General features: G+C 44.5%; 1 protein-coding gene across 6 annotated transcripts in view; it reads left to right on the top strand.

Moving 5' to 3' along the window:
* The window catches only part of LOC121554680 (dynactin subunit 1), a 32,802-nt gene that overhangs the window by 5,088 nt on the left and 7,896 nt on the right, over window positions 1–19,818 (top strand). For 2 of the 6 annotated variants that reach the window (XM_041868352.2, XM_041868353.2), the window contains 19 exons: window positions 683–706; window positions 1,259–1,312; window positions 1,959–2,114; window positions 2,986–3,009; window positions 3,480–3,560; window positions 5,839–5,955; window positions 6,316–6,520; window positions 7,295–7,373; window positions 7,749–7,908; window positions 13,808–13,912; window positions 14,266–14,457; window positions 14,698–14,814; window positions 15,012–15,164; window positions 15,332–15,498; window positions 15,583–15,751; window positions 15,993–16,061; window positions 16,562–16,683; window positions 16,766–16,856; window positions 17,310–17,471. In XM_041868352.2, the coding sequence (XP_041724286.1) occupies window positions 683–706; window positions 1,259–1,312; window positions 1,959–2,114; window positions 2,986–3,009; window positions 3,480–3,560; window positions 5,839–5,955; window positions 6,316–6,520; window positions 7,295–7,373; window positions 7,749–7,908; window positions 13,808–13,912; window positions 14,266–14,457; window positions 14,698–14,814; window positions 15,012–15,164; window positions 15,332–15,498; window positions 15,583–15,751; window positions 15,993–16,061; window positions 16,562–16,683; window positions 16,766–16,856; window positions 17,310–17,471 (2,247 nt within the window). The remainder of the gene's footprint in view (window positions 1–682; window positions 707–1,258; window positions 1,313–1,958; window positions 2,115–2,985; window positions 3,010–3,479; window positions 3,561–5,838; window positions 5,956–6,315; window positions 6,521–7,294; window positions 7,374–7,748; window positions 7,909–13,807; window positions 13,913–14,265; window positions 14,458–14,697; window positions 14,815–15,011; window positions 15,165–15,331; window positions 15,499–15,582; window positions 15,752–15,992; window positions 16,062–16,561; window positions 16,684–16,765; window positions 16,857–17,309; window positions 17,472–19,818) is intronic. The other 4 variants (XM_041868354.2, XM_041868355.2, XM_041868356.2 and 1 more) reach the window with 2 other exon arrangements.

Genomic DNA, 19,818 nt, shown 5'->3' on the forward strand with positions numbered 1-19,818 from the left:
GTTCTATGACACATTTAGGAGCATGGTGTCCCATTTTCGGGCTGTTGAGGTGAATTATTTAGATTTTTGTTTCAGACGCAAGTGTATTCTTGCTTGCATTGTAATGCGCCGTGTTTTTGCCTCGACTTCACTTGGGATTTTTATTTTTGGATTTATTTTAAGTCATGTTATAAACTTTCTAACATCATCTTCACCCACTTATCTATTAACTACAGTACGTCACCTCAGTTTTTGAAAGTAGTGGTTATCAGCGCAAACTTCATACTTGCATAAAGACTTAAAGAAAAATTCCACCCAAAAACAATTTTTTGGTATTTGTTTCATTAGTCAATTGTTGATATAGTCCCAAAATGTTTTGCAGGTCAGCAATCAAGTTTTCAAGATGTATAACTTTAAAAATAGAGAAATACAGCCGGTATTATGCCTGTCGCATCAAACCGACTGTATTTCTGTATGTCAACAATGAACTAATGAATCAAATACCAAAAGAGAGTTTTTGGGTGGAGTTTTCCTTTAAGTGGTTATGGTGCATGTAGTAACAGCCTGATACGGTGTGTTTAGACTAATATTAACCCTGTGTGTTTCTGCTCCCTGCCCTGCTAACTACTGCCCTTCGCCATCTCTGCTGGGCCTGTGTGTGTGTGTGTGTTCTCTCTCCTCTCCTCCCCTCCTCCTCCTCCAGTTCGTCACCCGTCGTAGCACCAAGGTGAGCTGGTTATGAACAGCAGACGCTGAGGTAACAGGGTACCGTTAAAGAAGAGCTCACCTGTCCATTCCTACTGTAGATCATGTCCTCATTGTCATGTTACAGCAGACGCTGAGGTATCAGGGTACCGTTAAAGAAGAGCTCACCTGTCCATTCCTACTGTAGATCACGTCATCATTGTCATGTTACAGCAGTACGTTCTGCGCTAGATTAGAGTAATGGAATGTTGATCATCTCAGGAATATGGAAGATGTAGGTATGTGACAGAGTAGGAAAGTAGCAAACCACAGTCTGGAAAGGAATTATGTTTTAGAGTTTGAGATCTACTGCTACAGTTTAACATCATCGACTGAGATAGAAGTCAATAGTCAGTATGTGACATGAGAGTATGTCACACGCCAGTACATGGGGTGTGTGTGTATCTGTGTAGGTCTAACTATAGTATGTGAGTGTAGTAGAGTGTATAAAGTTGTTCTAGAGGATGTCCTCAGGAACAGAGAACAGCAGTAGACCGTTCTTCAACCCCTAACACAGTCTACTCTCACACAACAGTGGAACACTCCAGGTCGCCTCTCCTCCTCCAGCTCCCTTCCCTCCCTCCTCATGGTACGTTCCAGGCCTCAAACCACCTGACTCCCCTGGGAGAGACCAACTCTAGTCCTGGAGGGGTGAACTCTGGTCATTCGGGGCATTGGTCAAAGGTCAAAATCACTACAATAACTGGAAAAACGACAGCGTAGTTTAGTTTTAGTATTTGAAACCAAGTCCCCACAGAAAGTGAAGCTGTAACTTACTACTGTAGTAGTTTACCTTCCCTCTAAAACCAGAGTTCACCCTTTTACACACAGTTCAGTTCACCTGGCCAGTTCCTTGTGCACTGTTGCTACTTTTAGTGTAGGCCAGATCAGCACAGTAAAGGGTGACTTCTATGGCTCTGGGTGTGGTATTTGCTCACCACTGCAGGTGCACTTAGGTATGGCTTTACCGGAGTTCACCTGGGTTCCGGGTGGAATGTGTCTGTGTTCAGTTCCGGGTGCAGTCTGTTTTAATGGTCACTGGGATTAGCAGGTAATGGTACGGTCTCACAGATGTAGTTCTCTTTTTACATGTGTTTGACTTTTATTTCTCTTTCTCCCTCTTCCTGTTCTCCTCTCTCGCTCCCTTTTCTCTTTGTCTTTTCTTCGCCTCTCTCTCGCTCCCTCCCCCCTCTCCCCCTCCCACTTCCCCCAACTCTCTCCCTCCCCCTCTCCAGGCTCCCCGGGCCACCGGCCTGTCCAGCTCTCGGTCCAGGGAGGATGTCAGCGAGGGCAGCCTGTCTTCCAAGGGTGCGCTGGGGGCTCCCGTTGTCCCCATGCCCAGCGGCATCCCCGCCACGCCCGGCGCTCCACCCCCCGTCACCCCTAGCAAGGTCAGTCCACACCCCCCGTGGCCAATCAGATCATTACCTTAGGTTCTGGAGAGCTTTTGATCGAGCACAGAAAGAAAACACCCATTATCATTGATAAGTTGTTGGATGTTTTTAGTGCTGGGCTGGAACAAAAGCCTGCAGTTCTCCAGATCCACTGATGTTATGTCATTTATATAGAGCTGAGACGACGAACTGAAAATGATCGACACAGACCACTTATTGAGGACGTTTTGATGACATCGTTCATTACGATAACTAGTCTATACTACAGAAAAGGGAAGTTTGAAATTAAGTTAGCTAATATGGGGTGATTGTTGGCATAATGGCGACGGTGCATAAAGATAGAAGCCCCCATGTACTTACCACAAATTCCTTGTTTTGCTAAGTTTGCTGTATTGTACATTGCTCTCCGTTATCTATATATTTGTATGGTCATTAGCACTGTATACATGATTCCAAAGCTTCAAGACGCCGGCAATTTGAAAAAACAAAAAGGTAGATTGTGCTGATTTACTGGCACATTGAACCATGTCCCGTAGTTTAAGAACTCTGTGGGTAGTGCTAAAAACAATGACGTCATATCTGAATTCCTCCATCTTTATGGACCGTCGACCATTGATAGCTACAACATTCAAACTAGCAGTAGTAGTTTGAGGGGTAACCAACAACAAAAAAATGGTGCACATTATTATAAACGTATCATTCTATTTTATTGTTATTGTATTGATTCAGTCAGTTTATCGTGATTATGGCTTTTTGTCCACATCACCCAGCTCTACCATAATATCACCTCAATCCATTGTGTTTCCTCATTCGTCTTCTACGTCTTCTGTTGACTGTTGTGTTCCATCCATGTTGTGGTTGTAAACAGGCTGAGCCTCCTGCATCAAAGCAGGTAGGGTAACAGTATCTGGACGCATGCTTAGATCTGGTCTGAGCATGTTGTTTGACTAACAAACCAAGGCTGAGTCCCAAATGGCTCCCTATGTAGTGCACTACTTAATAGGGAATACGGTACCATTTGGGATGTATCCAGAGTTCATAGGGTTTTTCAGAAGGGTGCTACTCCTCAACCTCACTAACACAGCACTTCCCCTGCATGCCAACAGAGGGCAGTGTCTTCTGTTTAATATTACTGAATAAAGGAGTTACTCCAGACATGGTTCTTGGTGGTGGGAGCATGTCTTTGAGCTTTGAAGTGTTTTTGGAATGTGGGTTCTTAAGTCTCTGGTTGTTTTGAGGTGTCCACTATCCCCTCTCTCAATGCTCCATTTCCCCTCCCCATTTCCCCTCCCCATTTCCCTTTCCCTCCCACTTCGTTCTTCCCTCTTTCTCTCTCACACCTTAACCTGTCTTTCTTCCCAGGAGGAGGAGTCTCTGCGTGGCCAGGTGAAGGACCTAGAGGAGAAGCTGGAGACCCTGAAAATGAAGCGGGCGGAGGACAAGGTCTTTTTAATCATTTATTTATTCTATTTTTATTGTTATTTTTACACTATACAGTGGGGGAAAAAAGTTTTTAGTCAGCCACCAATTGTGCAAGTTCTCCCACTTAAAAAGATGAGAGGCCTGTAATTTTCATCATAGGTACACGTCAACTATGACAGACAAATTGAGATTTTTTTTTCCAGAAAATCACATTGTAGGATTTTTAATGAATTTATTTGCAAATGATGGTGGAAAATAAGTATTTGGTCACCTACAAACAAGCAAGATTTCTGGCTCTCACAGACCTGTAACTTCTTCTTTAAGAGGCTCCTCTGTCCTCCACTCGTTACCTGTATTAATGGCACCTGTTTGAACTTGTTATCAGTATAAAAGACACCTGTCCACAACCTCAAACAGTCACACTCCAAACTCCACTATGGCCAAGACCAAAGAGCTGTCAAAGGACACCAGAAACAAAATTGTAGACCTGCACCAGGCTGGGAAGACTGAATCTGCAATAGGTAAGCAGCTTGGTTTGAAGAAATCAACTGTGGGAGCAATTATTAGGAAATGGAAGACATACAAGACCACTGATAATCTCCCTCGATCTGGGGCTCCACGCAAGATCTCACCCCGTGGGGTCAAAATGATCACAAGAACGGTGAGCAAAAATCCCAGAACCACACGGGGGGACCTAGTGAATGACCTGCAGAGAGCTGGGACCAAAGTAACAAAGCCTACCATCAGTAACACACTACGCCGCCAGGCACTCAAATCCTGCAGTGCCAGACGTGTCCCCCTGCTTAAGCCAGTACATGTCCAGGCCCGTCTGAAGTTTGCTAGAGTGCATTTGGATGATCCAGAAGAGGATTGGGAGAATGTCATATGGTCAGATGAAACCAAAATAGAACTTTTTGGTAAAAACTCAACTCGTTGTGTTTGGAGGACAAAGAATGCTGAGTTGCATCCAAAGAACACCATACCTACTGTGAAGCATGGGGGTGGAAACATCATGCTTTGGGGCTGTTTTTCTGCAAAGGGACCAGGACGACTGATCAACGAAGGAGTGGCTTCGTAAGAAGCATTTCAAGGTCCTGAAGTGGCAGTAGCCAGTCTCCAGATCACAACCCCATAGAAAATCTTTGGAGGGAGTTGAAAGTCTGTGTTGCCCAGCGACAGCCCCAAAAACATCACTGCTCTAGAGGAGATCTGCATGGAGGAATGGGCCAAAATACCAGCAACAGTGTGTGAACCTTGTGAAGACTTACAGAAAACGTTTGACCTGTGTCATTGCCAACAAAGGGTATATAACAAAGTATTGAGAAACTTTTGTTATTGACCAAATACTTATTTTCCACCATAATTTGCAAATAAATTCATTAAAAATCCTACAATGTGATTTTCTGGATTTTTTTCTCTCAATTTGTCTGTCATAGTTGACGTGTACATATGATGAAAATTACAGGCCTCTCTCACCTTTTTAAGTGGGAGAACTTGCACAATTGGTGGCTGACCTAAATACTTTTTTCCCCCACTGTATCTACAAAAGTATGTGGACACCCCTTCAAATTAGTGGATTCGGCTATTTCAGCCACACCCGTTGCTGACAGGTGTATAGAATCGAGTACACATCCTTGCAATCTCCTTAGAGAAACATTGGCAGTAGAATGGCCTTACTGAAGAGCTCAGTGACTTTCAACGTGGCATTGTCCAACAAGTCAGTTCGTCAAATTTCTGCCCTGCTAGAGCTGCCCCGGTCAACTGAATGTGCTGTAATTGTGAAGTGGAAACGTCTAGGAGCAACAACGACTCAGCTGTGAAGTGGTAGGCCACACAAGCTCACAGAACGGGACCGGCGAGTGCTGAAGCGCGTAGAAATCGTCTGTCCTCAGTTGCAACACTCACTACCAAGTTCCAAACTGCCTCTGGAAGCAACGTCAGCACAATAACTGTTCGTTGGGAGCTTCATGAAATGGGTTTCTGTGGCCGAGCAGCCGCACACAAGCCTAAGATCACCATGCGCAATGCCAAGCGTCGGCTGGAGTGGTGTAAAGCTCGCCGCCATTGGACTCTGGAGCAGTGGAAAGGCGTTCTCTGGAGTGATGAGTCACACTTCACCATCTGGCAGTCTGACTGACGAATCTGGGTTTGGCGGATGCCAGGAGAACGCTACCTTCATATTCAGTGGCTGTCTCTGTATGAATTGTGCTATACAAATAGTGTATTATTTCTAAAAAATATATGGAATGTAATAGCATTTATTATTATTATTTATTCATATTTATAATGATTTATTCAGGTCAAGCTGAAGGAGCTGGAGAAACACAAGATCCAGCTGGAGCAGCTGCAGGAGTGGAAGACCAAGATGCAGGAGCAGCAGGCCGACCTGCAGAAACAACTCAAAGAGGCCAAGAAGGTACAGTACACACCAGAAACATGAATGAATAACCTCTATGGTAGTCATCATTGAAATTAATACAGAACCTTGACGGTTCTTTTTGGGTTCCTGTCCACTTCTCTTATTAGATTAGATCCGAGTACTTGGCAAGACTTCAAATCACATACCGGTAGTCATTAACCTAGGATAATTAAAAAGTAATCCCTTATATAATATTGTACCAGGTATGGAAGTCTAGGTTTTCAGGTACCCAATTTTAGCTTTGGTCAGATTGACATTGCTAATGATGTCCACTCTTGTTATTTGGGATTTTGCACATATTTTATCTGGCTTTGTTCACACACAAATGGGAGACTTACACTAATGTTCCTCTTTCAGGATGCCCGGGAGGCTTTGGAGGCGAAAGACCGCTACATGGAGGAGATGTCAGACACGGCGGACGCCATCGAGATGGCCACCCTGGACAAGGAGATGGCAGAGGAGCGGTCTGAAAGCCTGCAGGTGGAGGTGGAGTCGCTGAAGGAGAAGGTGGAGGAACTCACTATGGACCTGGAGATCATTAAACACGAGGTTGAGGAGAAAGGTTAGAGGTCACTAGTAGTGTGTTGATATAAAAGGCTGCTCAATTTATGGTATCTCATCCCATACAGAGGGTCAAAGATCATACCCCCAAAACATACTAACCTCCCCTGTTATTGTAATGGTGAGAGGTTAGCATGTCTTGGGGGTGTGGTCTTTGACCCTCTGTAACTTTCTCACTCATCATTATTCACGATTCATTCAGGATTATCTGTAATCATGGTAGCATCCACATTATTGTAGAAGTGTTCAGAAACATTCTTATGATTAAAGTGACTCCAATGACAATACATTATTTACCATTCATTTCTTTTGGACACAAAATACATTAAAATGCAACCAAAGCGAACTGCAAATGCATCCAACAAGTTTGTAGACTCACAAGCTTGATATAGTCATTCTGGGCTAGGAATATGGGAGCAAATACTAAACTTTTGTTAATAATCTTTAGGGGTGTCAATAATTTTGGCCCCTACCGTTTTGTATTGAGATAAAAAATATTGTTAAACAAAATTCTCTGAGCAATTGTATTAGTATAAAATAATATAATTTCTCAAAAATAATGAGCACACAATATAGCTCAGTATTTGAATGATTTATTTTATACTGTCATTAATGTTCATCTTTATCAAGGGTGAGAATAATTTCAGACCCCACTATGTATTTATTTTTAAATAATCCTTAACAAGAAACAAACAAAGTAGCTATCATAATTGACAAGGACTTATCCAGTATTGCTTGGCAAACCTAACCTAACCTAACTCTATTGCTTCTCCAGGGTCTGACGGAGCTGCCTCTAGTTACCACGTCAAGCAGCTGGAGGAGCAGAACAGCAGGCTGAAAGATGCTCTGGTCAGGTGCGTGTACCTCAAACTCAAAAACAACCACAAACGCGTTATGGTTTTATTTCTTGAAAGGTTTGACCAAACTGTCTCATGTTACATGATGTTTCATTGAGATCTAGTGCCCCATCTGGGTACACTTCGGTGTCTCTTCCCTTCTGGATTTGCTCAAAATGATATGTCTGTCACTTCTTGTATCCTAAGGGGCAGTTTCCTGGACATGGACACAGATTGAGCCTAGTCCTGGACTAAAAGGCATGCTCAATGGAGAATCTCCATTAGAAGTGTTTTTTAGTGCAGTACTGCAGTTCATCTGGGTCTGGGAAAGCAGCCTTAAACGTTTCCCTTTTGGTTTGATCTTTAACATAAATATTTCTTCCCCTTCCTCAGGATGCGTGACCTGTCGTCGTCTGAGAAGCAGGAGCACGTGAAGCTGCAGAAGCAGATGGAGAAGAAGAATGGAGAGCTGGAGACTCTGAGGACCCAGAAGGAGAAACTACAGGATGAGATGAAGCAGGCTGAGGCCACCATCGATGAGCTGAAGGAGCAGGTCAGTTAACCAGTCAGCCAGGCCACCATCAGTGAGCTGAAGGAACAGGTCAGTTAGCCAGTCAGTCAGCCAGTCAGTGAACAGGTCAGTCAACCAGTCTGTCGGCCAGTCAGCCAGTCAGCCAGGCCACCATCGATGAGCTGAAGGAGAAGGTCAGTCAACCGGTCAGTCAGCCATTCAGTTAGCCAGCCAGACCATTATCAACAAGCTCAAAGATCAGGTCAGTCAACCAATCAGTCAGCCAGCTATTTTACTATCAACGAGCTCAAATCACAGGTCAGTCAGTGAGACAGCCAGCCAGGCCTTTATCAACAAGCTCAAAGAAAATGTCAGTCAACCAGTCCGTCCGTCAGTTAGTTAGCCAGCCAGCCATTCAGCCATTAACGAGCTCAAAGAACAGGTCAGTCGGTTTGTCAGTCAGCCAGTCATTTTACTATCAACGAGCTCAAAGAAAAGGTCGTTCAGTTAGCCAGTGAGACAGCCAGCCAGACAGCCAGCCAGGCCATTATCAACAAGCTCAAAGAACAGGTCAGTCAGCCAGTCAGTTAGCCAGTCAGACAGCCAGCCAGGCCATTATCAACAAGCTCAAAGAACAGGTCAGTCAGCCAGTCAGTTAGCCAGTCAGACAGCCAGCCAGGCCATTATCAACAAGCTCAAAGAACAGGTCAGTCAGCCAGTCAGTTAGCCAGTCAGACAGCCAGCCAGGCCATTATCAACAAGCTCAAAGAACAGGTCAGTCAGCCAGTCAGTTAGCCAGTCAGACAGCCAGCCAGGCCATTATCAACAAGCTCAAAGAACAGGTCAGTCAACCAGTCAGTTAGCCAGTCAGACAGCCAGCCAGGCCATTATCAACAAGCTCAAAGAACAGGTCAGTCAGCCAGTCAGTCAGTCAGGCCACCATCAATGACATCAGTGAACAGGTTAGCCAGTTGGTCATATAGAGCAGGGGTTGTCAACCTTTTCATGCTCAGGGACGCCCTCCCTGGCAAACCGGCGACCCAGGGACCCCCTCCAAGACAAACCTGCGACCTAGGGAACCTCTTCATACGTTAGTAAAAAAATTACTTTTCACGTCTTGTCATATTATCAGGTGAATGATAATGGCAAGGAGAAGTAATTAAATGAATAGTTTTGGTAGATCGTTTTTCATTATTTTGACCTGCCAACATTATTATTTACATTGTAGTCATTTAGCAGACGCTCTTATCCAGAGCGACTTACGGTAGTGAGTGCATACATTTCCATATTGTTTTGTACTGGTCCACTGTGGGAATTGAACCCACATCCCTGGCTTTGCAAGCGCCATGCTCTACCAACTGAGCCACACAGGACCTAATTGGACAAGGAAGTGTAAACTCTTAACATAGCCTATTAGCTAGAAAGGTAGCTCCAAACACATTTTCGCTAAGAACAGCTGTTTAGCTGGTTAAACAAAAGTTAGCCATGTGTTGGAAAAAAATGCATGTCCAAGCCAAGAAAGCTTTCCAGCGGCCGCACTGGTAGCCTATTCGCAGGTGCTTTTTCAAAGCCTATGACAGATCGTCCAACGAGTGTAATTTGCTCAATATTTGGATTTGAGAAATGAAGTTCACATCATTAGAAATAAGAGATTCTCCTTTTTTTCGACTAGTTGTTCTACTTGTTGCTAGCAATATTCATAAATACATTGAAATAATAAAAAATAAATATACAGTACCAGTCAAAAGTTTGGACACCTACTCGTTCCAGGGTTTTTCTTTATTTTTACTATTTTCTACATTGTAGAATAATAGTGAAGACATCAGAACTATGAAATAACACATGGAATCATGTAGTAACCCAAAAAGTGTTAAACAAATGAAAAGGATTCTTCAAATAGCCACCCTTTGCCTTGATGACAGCTTTGCACACTCTTGGCATTCTCTCAACCAGCTTCATGAGGTAGTCACCTGGAATGCATTTCAATTAACAGGTGTGCCTTGTTAAAAGTTAATTTGTAGAATTTCTTTCCTTCTTAATGCGTTTGAGCCAATCAGTTGGGTTGTGACAAGGTAGGGGGGGTATACAGAAGATGGCCCTATTTGGTAAAAGACCAAGTCCATATTATGGCAAGAACAGCTCAAATAAGTAAAGAGAAACGACAGTCCATCATTACTTTAAGACATGAAGGTCAGTCAATCCGGAAAATGTCTAAAACTTTTAAAGTTTATTCAAATGCAGTTGCAAAAACCATGAAGCGCTATGATGAAACTGGCTCTCATGAGGACCACCATAGGAAAGGAAGACCCAGAGTTACCTCTGCTGCAGAGGATAAGTTACCGTAATTTTCGGACTATAAGCCGCGCCTTTTTTCCAATTTTTCGACCCTGCGGCTTATATAACGGTGCGGCTAATCTATTGATTTTTACAGCTAACGGCCACTAGAAGACCTCCTAAATCTATGGATTTTACAGGTTACAGTCCACCAACTTTAACTCTATGGGCTCTATGACCGGTCCGCGCCCCCCACCTTTAAGAGGCGGGCTCCAGCAGGAAAAGCTGGAGGCCGGAAAAGAGTGAGACAGGTAGCGCGCAAAAGTAAAAGTGGAACCGAGAGTGGTACGAGAGACAGAACGAGAGACAGAACGAGAGCAAGACAGACAGACATTACGAGAGCGAGATGATTGAAATGTTGAAATGTTAATAAATGGGACCTTCCTCAAGCAGCCATCTCTTTCCCGACAATCCCCTCTGTGCACGAACCCTTACATATGGTAATTAAACATTAAAACACCTGCGGCTTATAGTCCAGTGCGGCTTATATATGTACACATCATTCAATTTAGCTGCTGCGGCTTATACTCCGGTGCGCCTTATAGTGCGGAAAATAAGGTAATTAAAAGTTACCAGCCTCAGAAATTGCAGCCCAAATAAATGCTTCACAGAGTTCAAGTAACGGACACATCTCAACATCAACTGTTCAGAGGATACCGTGAATCAGGCCTTCATGGTCGAATTGCTGCAAATAAACCACTACTAAAGGACACCAATAAGAAGAAGAGACTTGCTTGGGCCAAGAAACACGAGCAATGGACATTAGACCGGTGGAAATCTGTCCTTTCAGATTTTTGGTTCCAACCGCCGTGTCTTTGTGAGACGCAGAGTAGGTGAACGGATGATCTCTGCATGTGTGGTTCCCACTGTGAAGCATGAAGGAGGAGGTGTGATGGTGTAGGGGTTCTTTGCTGGTGACACTGGCTGTGATTTATTTAGAATTCAAGGCACACTTAACCAGCATGGCTACCACAGCATTCTGCAACGATACGCCATCCCATCTGGTTTGCGCTTAGCGGGTCTATCATTTGTTTTTCAACAGGACAGTGACCCAAAACACACCTCCAGGCTGTGTAAGGGCTATTTGACCAAGGAGAGTGATAGAGTGCTGCATCAGATGACCTGTTCTCCACAATCACCCGACCTCAACCCAATTGAGATGGTTTGGCATGCGTTGGACCGCAGAGTGAAGGAAAAGCAGCCAACAAGTGCTCAGCATAGGTGGGAACTCCTTCAAGACTATTGGAAAAGCATTCCTTATGAAGCTGGTTGAGAGAATGCCAAGAGTGTGAAAAACTGTCAACAAGGCAAGGGGTGGCTACTTTGAAGAATCTAAAATCTAAAATATACTTTGATTTAACACTTTTTTTTGCTTACTACATGATTCCATGTGTTATTTCATAGTTTTGATGTCATCACTATTATTCTACAATGTAGAAAATAGTAAAAATTAAGAAAATCCCTTGAATGAGTAGGAGTGTCCAAACTTTTTCTTGTACTGTGTATATATACAAGTTTACATACACCTTCGCCAAATACATTTAAACTCAGTTTTTCACAATTCCTGACATTTAATCATAGTAAATATTCCCTGTCTTAGGTCAGTTAGGATCACCACTTTATTTTAAGAATGTGAAATAATATTAGAGAGTGATTTATTTCAGCTTTTATTTCTTTCATCAAATTCCCAGTGGGTCAGAAGTTTACATACACTCAATTAGTATTTGGTAGCATTGCCTTTAAATTGTTTAACTTGGGTCAAACGTTTCGGGTAGCCTTCCACAAGCTTTCCACAATAAGTTGGGTGAATTTTGGCCCATTCCTCCTGACAGAGCTGGTGTAACTGAGTCAGGTTTGTAGGCCTCCTTGCTCGCACACGCGTTTTCAGTTCTGCCCACAAATGTTCTATAGGATTGAGATCAGGTCTTTGTGATGGCCACTCCAATACCTTGACTTTGTTGTCCTTAAGCCATTTTGCCACAACTTTGGAAGTATGCTTGGGGTCATTGTCCATTTGGAAGACCCATTTGTGACCAAGCTTTAACTTCCTGACTGATGTCTTGAGATGTTGCTTCAATATATCCACATAATTTTCCTTCCTCATGATGCCATCTATTTTGTGAAGTGCACCAGACCCTCCTGCAGCAAAGCACCCCCACAGCATGATGCTGCCACCCCCGTGCTTCACGGTTGGGATGGTGTTTTTCGGCTTGCAAGCGCCCCCCTTTTCCTCCAAACATAACGATGGTCATTATGACCAAATAGTTCTATTTTTGTTTCATCAGACCAGAGGACATTTCTCCAAAAAGCACGATCTTTGTCCCCATGTGCAGTTGGAAACTGTAGTCTGGCTTTTTTATGGCGGTTTTGGAGCAGTGGCTTCTTCCTTGCAGAGCGGCCTTTCAGGTTATGTCGATATAGGACCCGTTTTTTCTGTGGATATAGATACTTTTGTACCTGTTTCCTCCAGCATCTTCACAAGGTCCTTTGCTGTTGTTCTGGGATTGATTTGCACTTTTCGCACCAAAGTACGTTCATCTCTAGGAGACAGAACGCGTCTCCTTCCTGAGCGGTATGATGGTTGTGTGGTCCCTTGGTGTTTATACTTGCGTACTATTGTTTGTACAGATGAACGTGGTACCTTCAGGCATTTGGAAATTGCTCCCAAGGATGAACCAGACTTGTGGAGGTCTACAAATTTTTTTGCTGAGGTCTTGGCTGATTTCTTTTGATTTTCCCATGATGTCAAGCGAAGATGCACTGAGTTTTTGAAGGTAGGCCTTGAAATACATCCACAGGTACACCTCCAATTGACTCAAATGATGTCAATTAGCCTATCAGAAGCTTTTAAAGTGTTTTCCAAGCTGTTTTAAGGCACAGTCAACTTAGTGTATGTAAACTTCTGACCCACTAGAATTGTGATACAGTGAATTATAAGTGAAATAATCTGTCTGTAAACAATTGTTAGAAAAGTTACTTGTGTCATGCACAAAGTAGATGTCCTAACCGACTTGCCAAAACTATAGTTTGTTAACAAGAAATGTGTGGACTGGTTGAAAAAACAAGTTTTAATGACTCCAACCTAAGTGTACTTTATGTAAACCTCCGACTTCAACTGTATAACATATTTTTTTATATATGTATTTTCACAGAGCCCTGGTTGAATACCCCTGATATAGCGGATTCTTCCAACCATGCTTGTGTCACTGCTTACTCTTGTCTTATGTCTAGGAGGCACCCTCTCCACAGGTGACATGGCTGTATGTGTATTTATGTAATTCTATAAATCAAACTCTCAGGGTGTATAGGTCTGGGTTGCTTTTAAGAACTTTGCGACATATGTGTTTGTCAAAAGTAAAATACAATGTTAATTGATTGATTGGTGTGTTCTAGTGTTAAACTATGTGTGATATGTGCCCTAGGTGGATGGTGCCCTCGGTGTTAGGGTTAAACTATGTGCCCTAGGTGGATGGTGCCCTCGGTGTAAGGGTTAAACTATGTGCCCTAGGTGGATGGTGCCCTCGGTGTTAGGGTTAAACTATGTGTCCTAGGTGGATGGTGCCCTCGGTGTTAGGGTTAAACTATGTGTGTGTGATATGTGTCCTAGGTGGATGCTGCTCTCGGGGCAGAGGAGATGGTAGAGACTCTAACTGAGAGGAATCTGGACCTAGAGGAGAAAGTCAGAGAGCTGAGAGAGACAGTCACTGACCTGGTGAGTTCAATCAACAATACACCTGTCAACGCTGTTACCTTAATGTCAACGCTGTTACCTTAATGTCAACCCTGTTACTTTGATATCCATGTCAGCTCCGTTACTTTGTATGCTTTGTTGAGTCAACTCTGCTGGTAAGTTTTGAATAACCAACTCTGTGTCAACTCTATGCCCTTCATGTGGGTCCACGACATTGGCAAGGAGACTGTTTTAGAGACAGAGAGACACCCTTTGTGTTTGAACCCTGTGTGTGCATGACTTTATATCTAAACCCCTGTCCACTCATAACTACACAACTATAGCTGCTCTGACCCTTAACCCGTCAACCCTGACCTCTCCCCTCCCCCCTCCAGGAAGCGATCAATGAGATGAATGACGAGCTTCAGGAGAACAGCCGAGAGACAGAGATGGAGCTGAGAGAGCAGTTGGACCTGAACGGAGCCAGGGTGAGAGAGGCACAGAAGAGAGTGGAGGCTGCTCAGGAGACTGTAGCAGACTACCAGCAGACCATCAACAAGTACCGCGAGCTCACCGCCAGCCTGCAGGTATAGTTTGAAACCATAACGTCAGTGTAGTATCAAATAACATGCAATCAGCAGAATGACACTTAAAAACACTAACAAGCATGTTTAGTAGTTAAAACAAGGAATAGTTTAACTTGTTTGTCACAGTTTTGGGTTTTAATAACATCCTGAATACATTCCTTTAAGCAAAATGGGGAAGGTGTTAGGTGACTGTGGTTTCTTTTGGTTGTTTGTATCTAAAGTGTGTGTGTGTGTGTATAGGATGCCAACAGGGAGCTGACCAGTGTTCAGAATGCCAACGCAGAGCAGGTCCAGCAGCCTCCTGCTGAGCTGTTTGACTTCAAGATCAAGTTCGCTGAGACTAAGGCCTACGCCAAGGTAAGAAACACAGATCAACAGGTTCTGGGGAAGACCCAGTTTGGGAACGAACCGTCCTGTTTAACACTTTGGGAACATCATACCAGTCTGCGGATGTACTTTTTGTTCCCAGAGAAACATGCATTGCATTTAGTGTTGAATGTACAGGTGTGTACTGTTATTGCAGATAAATAATCAGTGTGTGTGTGTGTCTCCAGGCCATAGAGATGGAGCTGAGGAAGATGGAAGTGGGCCAGGCCAACAGACAGGTGTCTCTCCTCACCTCCTTCATGCCCGACTCCTTCCTGCGTCACGGAGGAGACCATGACTGTATCCTGGTGCTGCTGCTCATACCAAGACTCATCTGCAAGGTAGAGAGAGAGTTCAACATTTAACGAGGAGTGTGTCTGTATGCTTGTTTGTCTGTTTTCAAAACGGACATGTTCAAGATGCCTAATGTATGTTCAAGATGCCTAATGTATGTTTTTAAGGATGCGATTTGTGTGTGTGGCTAATGTATGTTCCCCCCTTCTTCTAGGCTGAGTTGATCAGTAAGCAGGCCCAGGAGAAGTTTGATTTGAACAGTAACCCTGTGGAGAGGACTGGGACGAAAATGAGAGGACCACCTGGAGAACAACTCAGCTTCGCCTCAGGACTGGTCTACTCTCTGACCCTGCTGCAGGCCACGCTGCACAAATACGAACAGTAAGACGACGTGTGTCTGTCTCTCAATGCCACTGTACTAAATAGTTGTCATTTACTTCAAACATCAAATATCCCCCCTCCCAGAGCTCTGAACTGCTGCAGTGTGGAGGTGTATAAGCGAATGGGGACTCTCTACTCCGAGATGAGTGTCCATGAGCGTTCCCTAGACTTCTTCATTGACCTGCTGCACAAAGACCAACTGGACGAGACTGTACACGTGGAGCCTCTCACCAAGGCCATCAAGTACTACCAGGTTAGTACCACGCACAGAAACATGCACGGATTCACGCTCACACTCTTCATATGCGCTCGATGGCACACCTGACAGAGAGCAGAAACACTTGACCACACGCTGTACTCTCCACAGTGCCGACTCCGTCAACTCTACACTGATAACACACATTGTCAAGCCTCTCATCAATGCTGTTAATAATAAATACAGCTCCAGATTGTTTGAGGCCTTGATTGATGTACCAGTCTGTTTTATGTTGCAGCAACTGTACAGCATCCACCTGGCTGAGCAGACTGAAGACTGCACCGTGCAGCTGGCTGACCACATCAAGGTACAACTGTCTTTTACTGAAGAAAGTAAACCTCTCTAGGCCCTGTTAAAATCTTTCCTTTCCTACCTTCCTTGAGGTGATCAAGATTTCTAACAGGCCCCTAGTCTTTTCTAAGTTCAGTAACAAACATTGTCTAACTAAACTCAATTTGACCTTTTGACCTCTGACCTCCAGGTCATTCAGAGTGTGCTGGACTGTATGGGGGCTGAGGGCCTTCTTACGTTACTGATTGACTGTCGCCTCTCTGTCTCTCGCTCTCTCTGTCTCTCGCTCTCTCTGTCTCTCGCTCTCTCTGTCTCTCGCTCTCTCTGTCTCTCGCTCTCTCTGTCTCTCGCTCTCTCTGTCTCTCGCTCTCTCTGTCTCTCGCTCTCTCTCTTTGTCTCGCTCTCTCTCTGTCTCTCGCTCTCTCTTTGTCTCGCTCTCTCTCTTTGTCTCTCTCTCTCTCTCTCTCTGTCTCTCTCTCTGTCTCTGTGTGTGTGTGTGTGTGTGTGTGTGTGTAGTTCATCCAGAGTGCGTTGGACTGTATGAGTGCTGAGCTGGTGCGTCTCAGGGCTTTCCTGCAGCCGGGACAGGAGGGGGTGGCTCTGAACATCCTTCTGAAGGACCTGGACACCACCTGCAGGTCTAATATAACAATATTTCATAATATCATTTCTATGTAGGTATATTTATTTATATTTATCTCTGTTATTTACCTCCTACAGTGACATCAAACAATTCTGTAAGAAGATCAGACGCAGGATGCCAGGGACCGATGTGCCAGGGGTGCCAGCTGCTCTGGCCTTTGGAGCTCCGGTAATGTGACTAGCGTTATACTTAGGCATTACATTTAGGTTGGAGAGTTTTAGCCTTGGTCATTGGCCAAGTGTTTCACAGTATCTTTGGCGATCCAGTATGGACAACATTTCTTAGGTCTTGCACCTAACCCAAACCCAGGGTGGTCCATACTTGCGAACGTTAGACAAAGTTTTGAAACGTCAACTTTTTTCTCCGTCTCAGCCAATTAAAATTGTTGACGTAGTTGCACGTGATAGAACGCTACATGTTAGCTGTTCCCATCAGATAACCTGGCACACTTAGCCCTATGCTAACAACACCAGCTGGCCATGACTATTGGCTGGCGTTTGGAGCACAGGGCCTAGTGTTTACCGTTATCTCATAAAGTACGGTAATGCAACTGTCAACTTTGTGGAGGTCGGAACTACTCTGTGAGAATGTGTGACTGACAGCTCTGTGGACCAATGGCAGGTGTCGGAGACGCTGACGGACTGCAGGCGTCAGCTGACGCGGGTGGTTGCAGTACTACAGGAGGTGGCGGCGGCGGGGGCTCAGATGGTCGCCCCTCTCGGGGAGCAGGAGGGGCTCAACGCTCTAAAACTGGATGACGTGGCCTTCAAGGCTGTTGAACAGGTACTATAAACGGCACATTCAAACTTGTTAGCTCCCGGAGCTAATTCTTCTTGATTAATGTGGACGACCTGTCTGTCACACAATACGCTAACCATAGGCTAAATGTACACTACATGCCCAAAAGTATGTGGACACCTGCTTGTCGAACATCTCATTGCTGTGGCGACTTGCTTCCATTCAGCCACGAGCATTAGTGAGGTCGGGGACTGATGTTGGGCGATTAGTCATGGCTCGCAGTCGGCGTTCCAATTCATCCCAAAGGTGTTCGATGGGGTTGTCAGGGCTGTGTGCAGGCCAGTCAAGTTCTTCCACGCCGATCTCGACAAACCATTTCTGTATGGACCTTGCTATTGTCATGCTGAAACAGGAAAGGGCCTTCCCCAAACTGTTGCCACAAAGTTAGAAGCACAGAATTGTCTGCTGTAGCGTTAAGATTTCCCTTCACTGTAACTAAGGGGCCTAGCCCGAACCATGAAAAACAGCCCCGGATCATTATTCCTCCTCCACCAAACTTTACAGTTGGCACTAGGGTTGAATACCGGTATTTTACTAATGTTCCATCCTGATAATAAATCACTTTTCTCCCGGGTAATCCGGTATTTCCCGCCAAAACCGGAAGTGTCACTCAAAAGCATTATAACGCATATAAATATGTCTGGATTTGATTAGAGCTGTGTGGCCTACCACTTCACGGCTGAGCCGCTGTTGCTCCTAGACGTTTCCACTTCACATTAACAGCACTTACAGTTGACCGGGGAAGCTCTAGCATGGCAGAAATTTGATTAACTGACTTGTTGGAAATGTGGCATCCTATGACGGTGCCACGTTGAAAGTCACTGAGCTCTTCAGTAAGGCCATTCTACTGCCAATGTTTGTCTATGGAGATTGCATGGCTGTGTTCTCGATTTTATACACCTGTCAGCAACGTGTGTGGCTGAAACAGCCAAATCCAATAATTTGAAGGGGTGTCCACATACTTTTGTATATACAGTGGGGAAAAAAAGTATTTAGTCAGCCACCAATTGTGCAAGTTCTCCCACTTAAAAAGACGAGAGAGGCCTGTAATTTTCATCATAGGTACACGTCAACTATGACAGACAAATTGATTTTTTTTTCAGAAAATCACATTGTAGGATTTTTAATGAATTTATTTGCAAATTATGGTGGAAAATAAGTATTTGGTCACCTACAAACAAGCAAGATTTCTGGCTCTCACAGACCTGTAACTTCTTCTTTAAGAGGCTCCTCTGTCCTCCACTCGTTACCTGTATTAATGGCACCTGTTTGAACTTGTTATCAGTATAAAAGACACCTGTCCACAACCTCAAACAGTCACACTCCAAACTCCACTATGGCCAAGACCAAAGAGCTGTCAAAGGACACCAGAAACAAAATTGTAGACCTGCACCAGGCTGGGAAGACTGATTCTGCAATAGGTAAGCAGCTTGGTTTGAAGAAATCAACTGTGGGAGCAATTATTAGGAAATGGAAGACATACAAGACCACTGATAATCTCCCTCGATCTGGGGCTCCACGCAAGATCTCACCCTGTGTGGTCAAAATGATCACAAGAACGGTGAGCAAAAATCCCAGAACCACACGGGGGGACCTAGTGAATGACCTGCAGAGAGCTGGGACCAAAGTAACAAAGCCTACCATCAGTAACACACTACGCCGCCAGGGACTCAAATCCTGCAGTGCCAGACGTGTCCCCCTGCTTAAGCCAGTACATGCCCAGGCCCGTCTGAAGTTTGCTAGAGTGCATTTGGATGATCCAGAAGAGGATTGGGAGAATGTCATATGGTCAGATGAAACCAAAATAGAACTTTTTGGTTAAAAACTCAACTCGTCGTGTTTGGAGGACAAAGAATGCTGAGTTGCATCCAAAGAACACCATACCTACTGTGAAGCATGGGGGTGGAAACATCATGCTTTGGGGCTGTTTTTCTGCAAAGGGACCAGGACGACTGATCCGTGTAAAGGAAAGAATGAATGGGGCCATGTATCGTGAGATTTTGAGTGAAAACCTCCTTCCATCAGCAAGGGCATTGAAGATGAAACGTAGCTGGGTCTTTCAGCATGACAATGATCCCAAACACACCGCCCGGGCAACGAAGGAGTGGCTTCGTAAGAAGCATTTCAAGGTCCTGGAGTGGCCTAGCCAGTCTCCAGATCTCAACCCCATAGAAAATCTTTGGAGGGAGTTGAAAGTCCGTGTTGCCCAGCGACAGCCCCAAAACATCACTGCTCTAGAGGAGATCTGCATGGAGGAATGGGCCAAAATACCAGCAACAGTGTGTGAAAACCTTGTGAAGACTTACAGAAAACGTTTGACCTGTGTCATTGC

The sequence above is a fragment of the Coregonus clupeaformis genome, chromosome 39 (assembly GCF_020615455.1).
Source record: "Coregonus clupeaformis isolate EN_2021a chromosome 39, ASM2061545v1, whole genome shotgun sequence".
NCBI lineage: Eukaryota > Metazoa > Chordata > Actinopteri > Salmoniformes > Salmonidae > Coregonus > Coregonus clupeaformis.